General features: G+C 44.7%; 1 protein-coding gene across 3 annotated transcripts in view; it reads right to left on the bottom strand.

Moving 5' to 3' along the window:
• Positions 1 to 15,890, bottom strand: part of LOC117824223 (capping protein, Arp2/3 and myosin-I linker protein 3-like) — a 45,671-nt gene that overhangs the window by 6,083 nt on the left and 23,698 nt on the right. For all 3 annotated transcript variants that reach the window (XM_034699678.1, XM_034699670.1, XM_034699662.1), the window contains exons 18-34: positions 15,145 to 15,226; positions 14,909 to 15,005; positions 14,652 to 14,706; positions 12,426 to 12,598; positions 12,281 to 12,349; positions 11,802 to 11,895; positions 9,238 to 9,336; positions 9,032 to 9,151; positions 8,839 to 8,952; positions 8,593 to 8,768; positions 8,381 to 8,468; positions 8,178 to 8,297; positions 5,101 to 5,167; positions 4,654 to 4,841; positions 4,305 to 4,384; positions 2,120 to 2,293; positions 1,462 to 1,639 (exon numbers count right to left, since the gene is read on the bottom strand). In XM_034699678.1, the coding sequence (XP_034555569.1) occupies positions 1,462 to 1,639; positions 2,120 to 2,293; positions 4,305 to 4,384; positions 4,654 to 4,841; positions 5,101 to 5,167; positions 8,178 to 8,297; positions 8,381 to 8,468; positions 8,593 to 8,768; positions 8,839 to 8,952; positions 9,032 to 9,151; positions 9,238 to 9,336; positions 11,802 to 11,895; positions 12,281 to 12,349; positions 12,426 to 12,598; positions 14,652 to 14,706; positions 14,909 to 15,005; positions 15,145 to 15,226 (1,974 nt within the window). The remainder of the gene's footprint in view (positions 1 to 1,461; positions 1,640 to 2,119; positions 2,294 to 4,304; positions 4,385 to 4,653; positions 4,842 to 5,100; positions 5,168 to 8,177; positions 8,298 to 8,380; positions 8,469 to 8,592; positions 8,769 to 8,838; positions 8,953 to 9,031; positions 9,152 to 9,237; positions 9,337 to 11,801; positions 11,896 to 12,280; positions 12,350 to 12,425; positions 12,599 to 14,651; positions 14,707 to 14,908; positions 15,006 to 15,144; positions 15,227 to 15,890) is intronic.

The following is a 15,890-nucleotide window of genomic DNA, read 5'->3' as shown; positions in this document are numbered from 1 at the left end:
TAACTGTATTAATAAGAAACAGCAGGATGGAGATGGATAACTTTCTCAAGAGCACTTTACTGTAGCCACACTCGATTGGCAGCACATCAACACTTCCTGGTCACTCAATCACATGACACAAAACCGACCAATCAGAGGCGAGGATGACCAAGCTCCAAGCACTGACCAAGCTCCAAGCTTTGATTTAAAGCAGTGGATGGAGGTGATGGATTTCAGAGAAGGGGGTAGATTATTCTAATCGGATAGGGCTTTGAATTTGAATGAAGCAATTCATGCTTTATTCTTTGGTGATATCTTGAAATAGGACTCGTATCTGGATCTGTCAGGTCATTGCAGCTTATATGAAGTGTCATGGGGAACACTAATGCCTTTAAGTATCATGGTGTTTGTTGATGTTGCACTGACACATTAGAGCTCTGCAGATTTCAGATGTTTAGCTTGTCTTAATTGCAGAGTGTTTCAGAGTTTCTCAAGGATCAGCTGAGCAGACATAGCTGCTTCTTGGATTTAAGATGATGCATCTGAGACCCATTCAAGCTGGTTACTTGAAGGCCAGGCAAGGCAAGGCAGCTTTATTTGTATAGCGCATTTCATACACGAGGGCAACTCAATGTGCTTTACATTAAAACAAGAAAAGCATTGGAGACATTCAGACAAGCATAAAAGAACAAGAACACAATTAAAATGACAAATATAATAAAACAGAAAAGAAAAGGAAAATTAGAAATATATTAAAAATTACATTAAAATTTTAATTTAAAGTGAGTTATAATGAGCTAAGATAGGAAGGCAGAGGTAAATAAAAAAGTCTTAGTCTTTGATTTAAAAGAGGTGAGAGTTGGAGCGGACCTACAGCTTTCAGGGAGTGTGTTCCAGATATGTGGTGCATAATGACTAAACGCTGCTTCACCATGTTTCGTTCTGACTCTAGGGACTGAAAGCAGACCAGTACCTGATGACCTCAGAGGTCGAGGTGGTTCATAAAGTAGTAGCAGATCAGCAATGTATTTTGGGCCTAAACCATTCAGAGCTTTATAAACCATCAGCAGGATTTTAAAGTCTATTCTCTGACAGACAGGAAGCCAGTGTAGGGATCTAAGAACTGGAGTGATGTGGTCTACTTTTTTGGTCCTTGTTAGGACTCGAGCAGCAGCATTCTGTATGAGCTGCAGCAGTCTGATGGACTTCTTAGGGAGTCCTGTAAAGACCCCGTTACAGTAGTCTAGTCTGCTAAAGATAAATGCATGGACGAGTTTTTCTGCATCCTGCTGAGACTGTGCAGATTGGAGCTGAGCAGTAACCTTTAAGACTTAAGAGATGCTTAGAATACTGGAAAGCTACACTTATTGTGCAACTTGGGTGCTTTTTCTCAAGTGAATGCAAAAAGCTTCTGAATAAATTTGAGTTTTTTCACTTTAGCTATTCTAAATGACAGCCTGTGTTGTATTTGCCAGCCTCTACCTCTCGGGGAGAGAAGAAGGGGTGTTTGCCTCCTCCCACGCTCGGATGAGGGATGCCTGGCACAGCTGGCGGACTCAACACAAGAGTATTTTTCCCATCAGGCCCCTCTCCAGGAGACCCGGCTCTGGTGGCGTACCTCGGAGGCTGGAGGAGCGTGTACACGTTCTCCATGGCCGTCCTGAGAGAGGGAAGACACAGGAGATGAAACATTTGAGTCTGTTTCAGCAGATTCACAGCACCGAGAGCAAAATGTAGCAGAACTCAGACGTCCTGCTTCTCTAATCTGTGTTTAACATGCAGAGTGTTCGTTTCTAATCGCTCGGCTCACAATGGGAGCCACCGGCTGTCTTCTACATCTGTGCACACACGCTGCTGCACGCTGGCAGCTATCAGCCATTTCTCCTATCAACAAAGAAGCCAGGGAGATTTAGAGCGATGTTTGTCAGAGGTTTTATGGAGTTTGAAGCGGCTGATTGTCCTCAGAAGAACCGAGGAGGAGTAATCGGCAGAAATGTGAAGTTTCAGAGAACGAGTGCTCAGTGACGTCGTCGTGTTGTTATCGATGCATCAAACAGGCACAGTGTTATCTCCTCAAGGCCAGATCTCTCAGAGCAGTGTGTGTGTGTGTGTGTGTGTGTGTGTGTGTGTGTTCACAAACCCTGTGGGTGCCGACGCCACAGTGTGACACCCTTCTGCGTAAACCTCCGCCTCAGGCTCCGCCCCCTGATTGGACGACGTCTGATTGCGGTTCTTGCGGAAGCTGAAGATGGCGAGCATGTTTCTCCTCTTCTTCCTCCGCAGAGAGTGAGCTTTGTGCAGCGAGGAGAGCTGACTGAGAGACAGAGAGAGGAGAGGGAGTCACACGCTCAGTCCGGCTCTCATCACAGCCGTCTGCTCGTCTGCACGGCCTCGGGGAAAATCAACAGGCTCTGTGTTGCTATGCTACACGTCCTGGTACACAATGATTTATCTAAAGTGTGCTTTTTATACCAGAAGAGTAATCATAATAAAGGCACAGACTTAACCTGATGATCTGCAGGGTGGAGGGAGCAGCCGTGATGAGCTGAATGCAAAATAACAGCTTTTAAAACGCAGCGGCTGAAAGTGTTCGGGTCTCACGGCCAGCTCTCCATGTTTCAGCACAATTATTATCACAGTTTGTTTCCTTTGCACAACGCTTAAGAAGTAAAAATTCATTCCCAGAGCAGGAACGTCTTGAAATTAAACAAAACCCTCTATTATATTATATTTGATGTTTTTATATTTTTGTTTAAATGATCCCAAAGTCAAAATAATCACAGATCTATACGTTCAGGAAACAATAAGCTCTCTCAGGATGGGGAGAGAGTCTTTGCCCCAAGTGTAGGAGTTCAAGTATTAAGTATCAGGGTCCCGGGCGTGTCCATCTGAGATAAGGCCTCGGGGTAGACCCAGAACTAGCTGGAGGGATCATACAGTATATCCCACCTGGTCTGGGAACACCTCGGGGTAACCCAGCTGGAGGAGCTGGTAAGTGTTGCTAAGGAGAGGGATGTCTGTCTGCCTCACGACCCCGGATAAGTAGAAGAAAATGGATGGATGAATTACAAGAATCTCAGCCGAGTTAACGTGAATAGATTAAGAACAAAGATCTTAAAGAGCTCTTAGTGCCCTATTACCCCTCTAGATCGTACGCTCCAAACATGCAGGCCTGCTCATCGTACCTTAAGTCTCTAAAAGTAGTATGGGAGGTAGAACCTTCAGTTATCAGTCACCTCTCCTTTGGAATCATCTACCAGTCAGGGTCCGGGAGGCAGACACCCTCTCTACTTTTAAGATTAGGCTTCAAACTTTCCTTTTTGATAAAGCTTATAGTTAGAGCTGGATCAGGCTTGGACCAGCTCCTAGTTATGCTGCTATAGGCTTAGACTGCTATAGACTTCGACTGACTTCGACTGCTATAGACTTATACTGCTATAGACTTAGACTGACACACTGGGATCTTGTCTTTCCCTCTCTCTCCTCTGTCTGCATGTCAATGTTACAATGTTACAATGTCATTTAGCAGACGCTTTTATCCAAAGCAGCGTACATACGAGAACAAGAACAACACAAGCAAAGATATAGACAAGAGGAAAGAAGATCAGTACGAGTAACAAAGTGCTTCAATTTGGGTCAATTTGGGTGCAGGTACTGCCAAGCAGTGTAAAGGCAATGCACAAAAGTAAGTAAGGAATTTTTTTTTGTCTGTCTCTCACTTTAACTCTTCCTGTCCCATTAAAGTTACTAACCATAGACCTCTCTGGAGTCCCTGAGCTCCCTTGTCCCGTAGGTTCCTCTGGATCTCTGCTGCTGTGGACGTGCCAGACTCCAGCTGCTACAAATACTACTATCTGTCTCACCACTATCATCTCTCTCTCTCTTCATCTCCCTCTATCCCTCTCTCCAACACAGTCTCAGCAGATGTGTGTCTAACATGAGTCTGGTCCTGCTGGAGGTTTCTGCCTGTTAAAGGAAGTTTGTCCTTGCCAATGTAACTTGCTAAATGCTGCAAAGTGCTCTGCTCATGGCTGATTAAGATGAGATCAGACTGAGTCCTTTGTCAGAATTATCTGCTGCTGACCGTCAAACAGTCAACATTTAAATGTTCGTTCACGCGTTCTTTTTAAGGATTCAACATTATCTTAAAACGTTTTCATCTTGAACTGTGTCAGACAGTTTGAGCTTACAGCTGAAGCACATCATCCTCTGACTTCAAGGTGCTCGCTGTGATGGATTATCCTCCAGCAACGTCTATCTTAAGCAAGTTTGAAGACTCCGTATGTCAAAAAACTGGATCTGAAATCTGTAGAAACTTTCCTCACCTGTCAGGGAGAACTCTTTTAGTGTAGAAGTCTGGGAGTCCGTCGTCCAGAGGGCTTATTCCCCCATTTTCACTGCAATGCTAAAAACACACAGCATTTTGCAGAGGTCAGTTTTCATGCACGGGGTTTCATCTGTAAATGTCCTGCATGCAATACAACAAATGGATCACTCCGGCTTCAGAGGGATGACATAATCCAATTGTTGCAGTCCACTTTGTTTAGATTACAGAGACTGAAGCGCTGCCTGCAGGCATGAGCGTCAGGAGATAGGAGAGTTACGCACAGAGAGATGGAGGACAGAAACTTCTGATGCAGGTGGAATCGTTCAGGTCCCTCAGTGTTTCCTTACCGTCTCAGCGGGGATGTATCCCCCTTTGTGCCTCCTCGGAGGCCTCGGTCGAACCCTCGTCACGTGATGAAGAGGTAACCCCTGCGTGGGAAGCTCTGACAGGCCCTCCCAGGATGCCGAGCGGGATAGTGGAGAGGAGTAGGATGGCATGGAGGGGGGCGGAGAGGAGCTGGAGTCGTCGCACAGACCTGATGGCAGCAATGAAAGGATTATGGAGGATGTGAAAGCCCAGAGACAGAGAATTACAGGGAGCCGTCAGGTTTAAAACAATCTGAGACAAAGTGACTCGAGCCGGATTTAAAGAGACATTTAATGACTTCTGAGATGTAGAGACGGGAAAGAGTCAACAGAGAAGACACTAATGGAGTCCTGAAAGAGACAGGACTGGGTCAGGGCTGGACGGGAACAAGAAGAGAGGAGGATAAGAGGATGTTAGTCAGTACTCACTCAGCCGGGTGGAGACAGGTCGTATTCGTCTTGTTCTCGAGCTGCGCTTCTTAATGGCTATTGTGTCCTGGAGGGAAATAAGGAAAACTGATTTGAGACACTGAGGGGAAGCATTAGAGGAAGGAACAGGAGCGGGAACGGGTAAACATGTCCAGAAGCACCGATCAGACAAACTCAGAGACGAGAGGAACCAGTGTTTCTGTAAAATCTAAACTAAGTGCTGCACCACTTTTAGACCGAGTTAAAGTGATCGGACATTAAACAGACGACACGAGATAACACACACACACACACACACACACACACACACACACACACACACACACACACACACACACACACACACTGGCACAGAACGAGGAGGATGGGCAGCAGAACAACTAGCTGACGGCTCCCTCCTGATGGAGGGGGGCAGGAGAAGCTTGATTTCAGTAAAAGGTCTGAAGCTAAAACTGGACGAGCTTCTGAAACGATCGTTCACGAAGATGTTTCTGTTGGCAGAGCGATCAGCCTCAGACGGCAGATGGCAATGTCAGTGGGACAGTCTGTCCAACGCTTTGGCCGTTACATGATGAATGTTGGATAAATTGCTTTAAAAATTATGTGCAAGCTTTCATGATGCCAGAAGCAACCGTGTGTTCAGATCAAAACCTAAACCTACTTCACCCCATTAGATGTGTCAGCAAAACAAACGCCATCATGTCTCGGCTTGCTATGTCTAATCCCCCAGAGGAGCATCCATTCATGTGTTTGTGTTGAGTCTCAGTTTCACTGTTAACAGTTCCACAGAGGCTTCACTCTGGCTTCCTTCAGCAGTATGACCCTGAAACAGGAAGTGATGTTCTTGTGATGTTCTTATAATTAACAGGTCTTAAGTTTGCTGAAATAACAACATCATGATGCTGATTAGTCAAAAGTCAAAAGTCAAAAGTCAAAAGTCGAGCTATGTCAGGTCTGTCCTCAAGAGGAGGAGAAAACTCTCTTTACAATGTTTGTTTGTTGAATGGAGGTCTATGAAAGAGGATTAGAGACACTGATGTTTTTTTAGCTCTGATCTTCATCACGGAATGTTTCATTTGTTCTCAGAATTCTGACATCTAAGACAGAATTCTGGAATTCGTAGAATCTATCAATAGAGATGATCTGTCACCTGTGCTTGTTTACATCCAGGTAGTCGAGCATTATAGCGTTATGGCTGCAACCAATCTGTTAAACCAACAAGTAATCCTGGTGCCGACTCAAGAGGATGACATTTAAACGTTCACATCCCTCATCACAGCAGTTAAAAAGTTCATGTCAGGGATCCTGAAAGGCAGAATGAAAACAGGAAGTTTGTTTTCATGACTCAAAGTTTCTGATGGATGTAGAAAATGATGTTTATTAGCATTTGAAGTCAGTGCTGACGAGAAACTGTGCAGGTACTCTGAGCTCATCTTCCCAAATAAATCTGCTTTAAATTCTTGGCAGGTGGAGCAGACGTGAAGGCCGGAGGTGTACGAGGAGGTAATGACTGAACTGACTGTGATGAAAAGAGCCCGGGGCTGACAGCAGATTCTTGAGATAATGTCAGAGAAAACGTTCGCTCCAGCTGTTTCACCTGTTTTCTTGTAAATATCGAGCCGCCCTTTCAGTCCGTCAGCAGATTTATTATCTCCCAGGTTCACTTTGCTCTCTTAGCTTCCAGCCATGGTGGATTTATTCAGTTTAAGATTCAGTTTAAGGTTCCATTTTCTCATTTTGAGACGACGATAAAGAAAGAAAGCGAGGTTTGCACTTTAATGGAAAAAAGGAGCGCTGCAAAGGAAACTCATTTTAAATGTAAGAGTGAGCAGAAAGGAAGAACTAGAGGGATTCAAATAACCGCTCCATGATAAAAAATATAATAACTCTTTGAAGTTTTAAGAAAGACCAAATTCTAAAAGTCCACAGACGAGTAGAGCCTGAAACAAGTTAAAACTAATGAATCGGGGAAAAGGAAACCATGTGGGCACAGAATACTGGAGTACCTAAATAAACATGACTGAACTTAAGATGTCATGTCTTTATGTTTGTGCATTTCTGATGAATCGTGGGCTGACTGGGCGGGAATAAAAGGTCTCTGCAGACTCAGACTTTGAATTCTGTGCTTTAATCGATCAGGAGAAAGGCCAAAACACGACTGAACCAACAATAAATCTTCAATCCCAGTATGTTGGAAGCTCTCCTGTGGGGGAGTTTGGGCCTTTTAAATTCTGACCTTTCATGCTCCTGTCCAGAAAATCAGCGTAATGTTTCAAAGGCCAGAACCCAGACACAAATCCATCAGCTCCTGCAGGACTGGAGTTTTTTGGCGAGGCGGAGAGCTTGCATAGTAAACAAGCGTAGGAGAGTGATCCTCCTTCTTTCACTGATGCATGCAAGACTAAAGACGAAAGCTAATATCATGGTTTCAGGAGAGGACGAAACCTCCTTGAGTGTCCACATTAGAGAGAAAGAGGGAATCAGGTCTGAAGAGTAGACTGGAACAAACAACTCTACTCCTGGTTTCAGGGAAGAAGAAAAGTAGACTGCATATTTTGTGACCACAGTATTGATTTTTATGCCAAAAAGATTTCCAGGAAAAAAGCGCCGGGTACAGGATCAGCAGCATTTTTCTTCCTCCCAGCATATGTTGCTCCTAAACCTGTATATATTGTTCGGCATTAATGGAGCCTTCACAGATGTGGAAGCTACCCATGCCATGGACTCTTATGATCCCCATACCATCAGGGACGCTGGCTTTATACTGTGAGCTGATAACAAGCCGGGTGGTCCCACTTCTCTTTATAGCGGAGGACACAGCATCCATGATTTCCAATGAACCTACATTTGTGAATGCAGTGACTTCCACTACAGAGTCATGTCTGTTTTTAATACAGTGACTTCCACTACAGAGTCATGTCCGTTTTTAATGCAGTGACTTCCACTACAGAGTCATGTCTGTTTTTAATGCAGTGACTTCCACTACAGAGTCACGTCTGTTTCTAATGCAGTGACTTCCACTACAGAGACATCATTATTAGAAACACAGAGTGCATGTGTTGGTGCGTTTCTCTTACTATGCTGGTGCTGAGCTCCTCGTCTGTGATGTCCAGGGAGTCTCGGTGTCTGTTAAACTTCCAGCTTGTCCCATCCTCACACGACCCCTCCCAACGCTTCAGATGAGACACCTGCCTAGTCTGAGACACAAAGACTTCCTCTCAGTCCATTTATCTCGGTCCCTGACACATGATACCTTTAACAGTGAGTTTTTTTTATCTACCAGAGTCTTATGTGTGGCGTAGAGCTCCTGCAAGATCTGGTCCACGATGGAATTGGTGAGATATGAAACGACTGACAGCTTCACTTCTCTGCAGGAGATTGAGTTAGAGCATAAGACGGGAAGAGGTTTGGTAAAAGTGAGAGGAAATCAATAACCTGCTTATCACATTCAGACATATTACTGCAACACTTCCTCCTCTTCATTGCTCTTACTCTAAGGCTCGGTGGATGTCCTGAGCCGCTCTCTCCATTAGAGCCGTCCTGATGGCCGAGCGAGGGATGGAGACACGCTCAGAGACGGAGGAGAGCGGAGGAGTCAACCTCTCTGCTGCAGTGGAGGATAAAGGACAGAGCTCTCGGCACAGAGACACCATGGAGTCCACGATTACCTGAAGAAGAAACCAGAGATCAGAGACGTCTAAAGAGGGTCAGGGTGTGAGTGCAGAGTTGGGGATCTACCTGAAGCTCCTTGTCTGCAGCCTTTGTGAGTTCACCAGCCAGAGAGTCGAGTCTCTGCCGCACCGGGCCGTCCACGGAGAGAACATGAGCGAGCTCGCACAGGGACGGGTACAGCTGGGAGAGAAAGATGTCTTCAAATCAAAAGTCTGTGTCAGAAATACAAACAACACGCTCACACGTCTCCATCACTCACAGCGCGGGAGTTCCTGGCCTCTTTTAGCACTTGTTTAGCAGCTTGAATCTCCTCCATCTCCCCGACGCCTCGTAACACACACACCTGCTGCTGAACACGCACACACAGGCGCTCCATCACCTTGGAAACAAGACAGGCGGGGGAGTGTTAAAACACATGAAACACGCAAACATATGCAGAGATGAGAGAACACAGAGGAGTGATACCTGCTCGGCCGTGCTTGTCACCAGGCCTTGGTGCAGCCGCAGAGCCTGACGCTGAGAGAAGCGCTGAGTCTGGTTGTTCCTCACCAGACAGCGCTGGATCTGAGATAAAACACAGGCAGAGAGGCGTCAACAGGTACCTGAGCGCAACCTGACTGCAACCTAAACACAGCCTGAACAAAGCCTGAACACAACCTGAACACAACCTGAACACAACCTGAACGCAGCCTGAACACAACCTGAACACAACCTGAACGCAGCCTGAACACAACCTGAACACAACCTGCACACATCCTGAATGCTACCTGGACACAACCTGAACACAACCTGAACGCAGCCTGAACACATCCTGAATGCAACCTGCACACAACCTGAACACAACCTGAACACAACCTGAACACAACCTGAACACAACCTGAACACATCCTGAATGCAACCTGCACACAACCTGAACACAACCTGAACACAACCTGAACACATCCTGAATGCAACCTGCACACATCCTGAATGCAACCTGAACACAACCTGAACACAACCTGAACACAACCTGAACACAACCTGAACGCAGCCTGAACACCAACCTGAACGCAGCCTGAACACAACCTGAACATGAACTGAATGCAACCTGAACACAACCTGAACACATCCTGAATGCAACCTGAACACAACCTGAACATAACCTGAACGCAGCCTGAACATGACCTGAACGCAGCCTGAATACAGACTGAACACAACCTGAACGCAACGTGAACATGACCTGAACACAACCTGAACACAACCTGAATGCAGCCTGAACACAACCTGAACACAACCTGAACACAACCTGAACACAACCTGAATGCAGCCTGAACACAACCTGAACACAACCTGAATGCAGCCTGAACACAACCTGAACATAACCTGAACACAACCTGAACACAACCTGAACGCAACCTGAAAACAGCCTGAACACATCCTGAACATGACCTGGACACAACCTGAACACAACCTGAACACATCCTGAATGCAACCTGAACACAACCTGAACGCAGCCTGAACATGACCTGAACGCAGCCTGAATACAGACTGAACACAACCTGAACGCAACGTGAACATGACCTGAACACAACCTGAACACAACCTGAATGCAGCCTGAACACAACCTGAACACAACCTGAACACAACCTGAACACAACCTGAATGCAGCCTGAACACAACCTGAACACAACCTGAACATGACCTGAACGCAGCCTGAACATGACCTGAACGCAGCCTGAATACAGACTGAACACAACCTGAACACATCCTGAATGCAACCTGAACACAACCTGAACGCAGCCTGAACATGACCTGAACGCAGCCTGAATACAGACTGAACACAACCTGAACACAACCTGAATGCAGCCTGAACACAACCTAAACACAACCTGAACACAACCTGAACACAACCTGAACACAACCTGAATGCAGCCTGAACACAACCTGAACACAACCTGAACGCAACCTGAAAACAGCCTGAACACATCCTGAACACAACCTGAACATGACCTGAACATGACCTGAACGCAACCTGAAAACAACCTGAACACAACCTGAACACAACCTGAACATGACCTGAAAACAACCTGAACACAACCTGAACACGACCTGAACACAACCTGAACACAACCTGAACACAACCTGAAAACAACCTGAACACAACCTGAACACGACCTGAACACAACCTGAACACAACCTGGACACAACCTGAACATGACCTGAACATGACCTGAACGCAACCTGAAAACAACCTGAACACAACCTGAACACAACCTGAACATGACCTGAACGCAAACTGAACACAACCTGAATGCAACCTAAACGCAACCTGAAGTAATCCCAACAAACGATCTCCACAGACTCTTTCCAAACAGAGCAGGTCTAGACAGTACTCTATGTTCTATTAACAAAGTCCAACCATCAAGACAGGATAAATTTCCAGTCCCATCTTACAGACAGGACTCATTCTGATCTCATCTTAATCCACCATGAGCAGAGCACTTTGCATCATTTAGCAAGTTACAGTGGCAAGGACAAACTTCCTTTAACAGGCAGAAACCTCCATTAGGACCAGACTCATGTTAGACACACATCTGCTGAGACCAAGTTAGAGAGAGGGACAGTAGAATAACAACCTGAGCCTGTGAGGGAGAAAAACAAGAACCTGCTAATGGTCGTTATTATTATCATGGAGTTGTGGGAAGACGGCATGCTGCAGACACAGCGAAACCATCAGCTCATAAACACACATAAACATATATTTATCTTTCTCCACTTTGTTTAACACCATCAAGTTTTGGCATCTTGTAGCTGTTGATTTTATTTTTGCAGCTTCTGCCCTGAGTATAACGTCAGCTCGACATGTTGACCCTAATGTTTTCAGCTTCTTCTTTCATCTGACGCACACCATAAATTATTGATCGCAAACACATAAGAGAGCGAACTTCTGAAGATGTCAGGCAACATGATGAAGTTTCAACTGCTTTCATCAAATCTCCAGGATCACAGTTTTATTTTGAAGTCATGATTTTATCCTCTCTGATGCCCACCTTCGTCAGTGCCTGCTCCGTCCTCTCGGGGGCGCTGCGGTACGCCTGGCTGATGTCGCTCAGAGGCAGAGGCATGTACTGCAAGGTGAAATTACTGAGCGAGGAGACAGAGAGAGGGTCGAGTTATTGGAGGAGACAGTGACGGACTGATGAGAGGAGATAAAGTGGGTTAGATTCAGGGTTAGATAAGGTTAACATCCCCGATGGAGCCAGCTCATCCCAAAATATCCTCCAACGCCACGCAACCGCTGAGTAATACTTTGATCTCTGCAACCATGTCATCCCCAGCCTGGAGGAGACTCTGGACCGTTTCAGATAGCAAAGTGGAAAGCCACAATTTACTCGGCTCACGTTGCAAGTTTCAAATGTTTCAGAGCTAAAATAGAAGCTCAATCTATCATGCTCTGCAGAAAATACAGGAGACGTCTTTTCTTTTTAAGGCGTGCATTTCCAAACTGGTGTTTTGATGTTGCTCTTACTGTTCGAGTGCCCGCGCCACGTCGAGGAACCCTGTTGCGGAGGTGTTGTTACGATCCCATGTCACACTCCTGCAGGGAAAAGACATCAGAAATGCAAAACCTCCCAAAGAAGCACAAGTTATTCTGCAGGAGATGAGTCTTTGACCTGAGCGTGGTGTTGATCTGCAGCGCTTTGCTCAGCATCTTAGCCCCGATGTCATCCATGTTGTTCCCACTCAGGTCCACCTTCCTCAGGCAGGTGTTGCTGCCGAGGGCGTTGACCAGCACGGTGCCCCGAGAGCGCAGGCGGGACTCAGTTAGAGAGAGAGACTGCAGGGCCTGAGGAGGAGGAGGAGGAGGAGGAGGAGGAGGAGGAGGAGGAGGAGGAGGAGGAGGAGGAGACAGGCTGTGTTGTTAAATAAATAAATAAAGTGGAGAAAATTGAGCGTGGTAAGAGAAGAGGAGCCCGGGGAGCCGCGGGGGGAAATTTACTGCAGAGTGATGTGACTTTACATGCTGTTTGTATGAATTATTTACAGAAAGTGTGCTGTGATACAGACTCTGTGCCTGTGAGGGAAACACAGAGCAGTAATATTTAATGACACAGTGACACGCTGACGGGATGCAGAAACATGGAGTGTGAGGAAAATTAGGTTTTTGATTCGGATTCATTTCAGTTTTGTCTGGAAAGGAATAAATAAGTGAAAACTCGCCCTGGGTGACTGCACAGGATTATCATTCACATAATTCTGTTAAATTAACCTGAAATAAAAACTACAACAGATACAGCTGGAAGTCTTTCTGCAGCACAGAAAGCTGAGCACGCTGCCTCACCTGTAGCTGCTCTGCTTTGTTCTCACTCAGGTGATTAAATGATCTGCTGTGTTGTTCCCTCGGGTGTTTTTGTGTTTGCATTGTGATATTATAAAGCACACACTATCACATTACGTCACAGCCTCCTTTTCCCTCTGTGTAAGTAAACACATGTCATGCACACTGGTGGGGCATCGTGCAAAGTCGGCTCCAAGACGCCGACTAACTAAGTCAGCGAGGAGGTCAATGCCTCTTGGACGTTCGGGCAGATGAGCGTGTTTGTCAAAAGTTGGACTCCGCTCACAAAAAAACAAGAAGTTTACAAACTCATGAGTCAGCACATGAGCGAGGGGAGTTTTCAGCGCTCTGCAGAGCAAAGAGTCACAGGAAGGACAAGAAGTTCTGACAGCAGGATGTGAAGGTACGAGAGCAGCTCAGTGAAAGTGCAAAAAACGGTCGTCTCTGATTGAAATGAAAACAGCTGGAGCAAAAGTCACACGTTAAAGGCTGCACAGATTTAAGGGACATAATGCATTTCAAAAATACGAATAAATGCATCCTATTTCTTCTGAAGATGAATCAGCATGCCTTTGGCTCTGCTCATAACAATTAGGAAATCTAGAAAACTTCAGCATGAACAGAGTTTCATAACTTTTTCCTACATGCAAAATTTGAGTTTATTTTGCAGAATCGAATAAAAGAAGTCCGTTTTTGAAAAGAAAAAATGTTTTGCTTATTGATCAAATTAAAAAGCTATGGGAGAGGATCAGGGCCACTGGAATTTTTTTTTTAAGCAATATTAGTGTTTTTATTCTGAGAAAAAGTATGAATTATGACTTTCTCAGAACATTGCCTTTTTATTCTGAATTATTACTTTTTTCGGATTTTAAATCTTTTCGCATAATTTTCTCATAATTTTGTATTCTTCTTATAATTGTGTTTCTTTTCTTATAATTTTGACTTTTTTCTAATAATTGTGTTTCTTATTTTATTTCTTTTCTCATAGTTTTAATTTTTTTTCCATAAATTTTAGTTTTTTCACATAATTTTATATTTTTTCACATAATTTTGTGTTTTTTCACATAATTTAGTTTCTTTTCTGAAATGTTGTTTCTTTTCTCATAATTTTGTATTTTTTCCTCATAATTGTTTCTTTTATCATTATTTGGTCTTTTTCTTATAATTATGTCTTTATTTTCATAATTTTTACTTTTTTCTCAAAATTATGTTTCTTTCTTCATAACCTTTATTTTACAACTTTTTTTGAGACTGAGACTGCACCTTAATTTTTTTTTAAGTGGCCCAATCCTCTTCCAAATGCTTATATTGCATTTTTTCAGACTCTGCCCACGTTATTCCTTTTTTAAAGATATGAAGTTTTTGAAAGTCTAAATTGATGATGTCACATTTGGCCGCTCAAAAATGAAACCATGTAGGACGGCTGCAGAGTTTCAGAGTCTCAGATTGATGTAATGAAAGTAATATTTCTGATTCTGTCTGAGTTTGATTTATGTTTTATATGTCTCACAGCTCAGGTATCCTCTCAGAGTGTGTGTCTGTGTTCTTTGTTTTCACTCACACACTCCTCCTCCTGTATGAGCTGCACCAGCTTCTGCAGGACTTCATCCAGAACCCTGCAGACACCAACAGAGAGAGAGAGGACGGGCCCGATAAACTGGAGCGAGTCATTTCCTGCTGCCAGCGAGGAGCAGCGGAAGTATGATCACACGCACGCTGGCACTCACACACAAACAAACACACACACAAAAACACACAAACACACACGCACACACATAAATAGCTGCAGTAGAGCGTGACTTGCAGCACCGGCAGCACCTGTTTTTGATGTTGAAATTCTTGCCCAGATGAAGGTGTTTGAGCGATGGATGTCTGGAGAACGCTGGCAGGACTGTTAGCAGGTCTGCATCCAGCCCTGTCAACAAACACACAAATACACACATATACACACACACACATATACAGATATATATAACACGGCTGGGTCCATTAACTGGGACCGGGCCTGCCTGAGGACAGGGAGTAGATGTCACAGCGGGATGAGGTAGGCGTACCGTTGTCGGAGATGTCGAGCGTGCCGACGGAGGAGACTCTGGGGAAGAGTTCCTGGATCACAGCAGCTCCTGCAGACCTCAGCTGGAGATGCAGACGGAGAGAGAGAGAGAGAAAGAAAAAACAACATCATGCTCAGGAGTGAATCCGAGTCATTTTAGGTTCAGTCTTCAGGGGTTCGCTCTATTTTCCACAGCGAGGCAGATATATTGAAGCCTGCTTTGTGTCTCAGTGAGAAGTCTGGAGGTTTGCAGCACGGTGAGCTCTGCAGGTGAGCTTCTTTATTCCATTCCTTGAATAAGGAACTAAATAAATACAAGCTGGAAAGATGCCAGGAAGCTTTACGGGAACTTATTGGAAATTTGAGGTCATGAGCCAAAAAATTTGTCATTTTAAGGAAGCATTGTTCCTTTAAAGCTTAGAGGATCTCATGTCTTTACTTTGGGATGATTTAATTTACACTCCTCTAGTTACATTAAGTTATACGGCTTGATTAAACTACAGGACTTCAAGACCTTTCTGAATCAGAGGATACGCATATGGTTGCAGTCTGCATCACGGCCTCACTGTGCGTCACTGGTTTACCCGCTTTCTTCACTTTTCAGAAGTTACATCCGAAAGAAGCTGAATGAAGGAGCGTCTTCAGAGGGCGTTTTTATCTCTCTCTGTTATTTTATTGCATAATGAGTAATAAAGTGTGTAAGTAAAACTTTGTGAACCTGAGAGAAAACTCAGGATGTGCTGAAAA

This window comes from Notolabrus celidotus, chromosome 2 (genome assembly GCF_009762535.1).
Source record: "Notolabrus celidotus isolate fNotCel1 chromosome 2, fNotCel1.pri, whole genome shotgun sequence".
Taxonomy (NCBI): domain Eukaryota; kingdom Metazoa; phylum Chordata; class Actinopteri; order Labriformes; family Labridae; genus Notolabrus; species Notolabrus celidotus.
The sequence above is the reverse complement of the archived record's forward strand: the minus strand, read 5'-3'. Positions and strand labels throughout refer to the sequence as shown.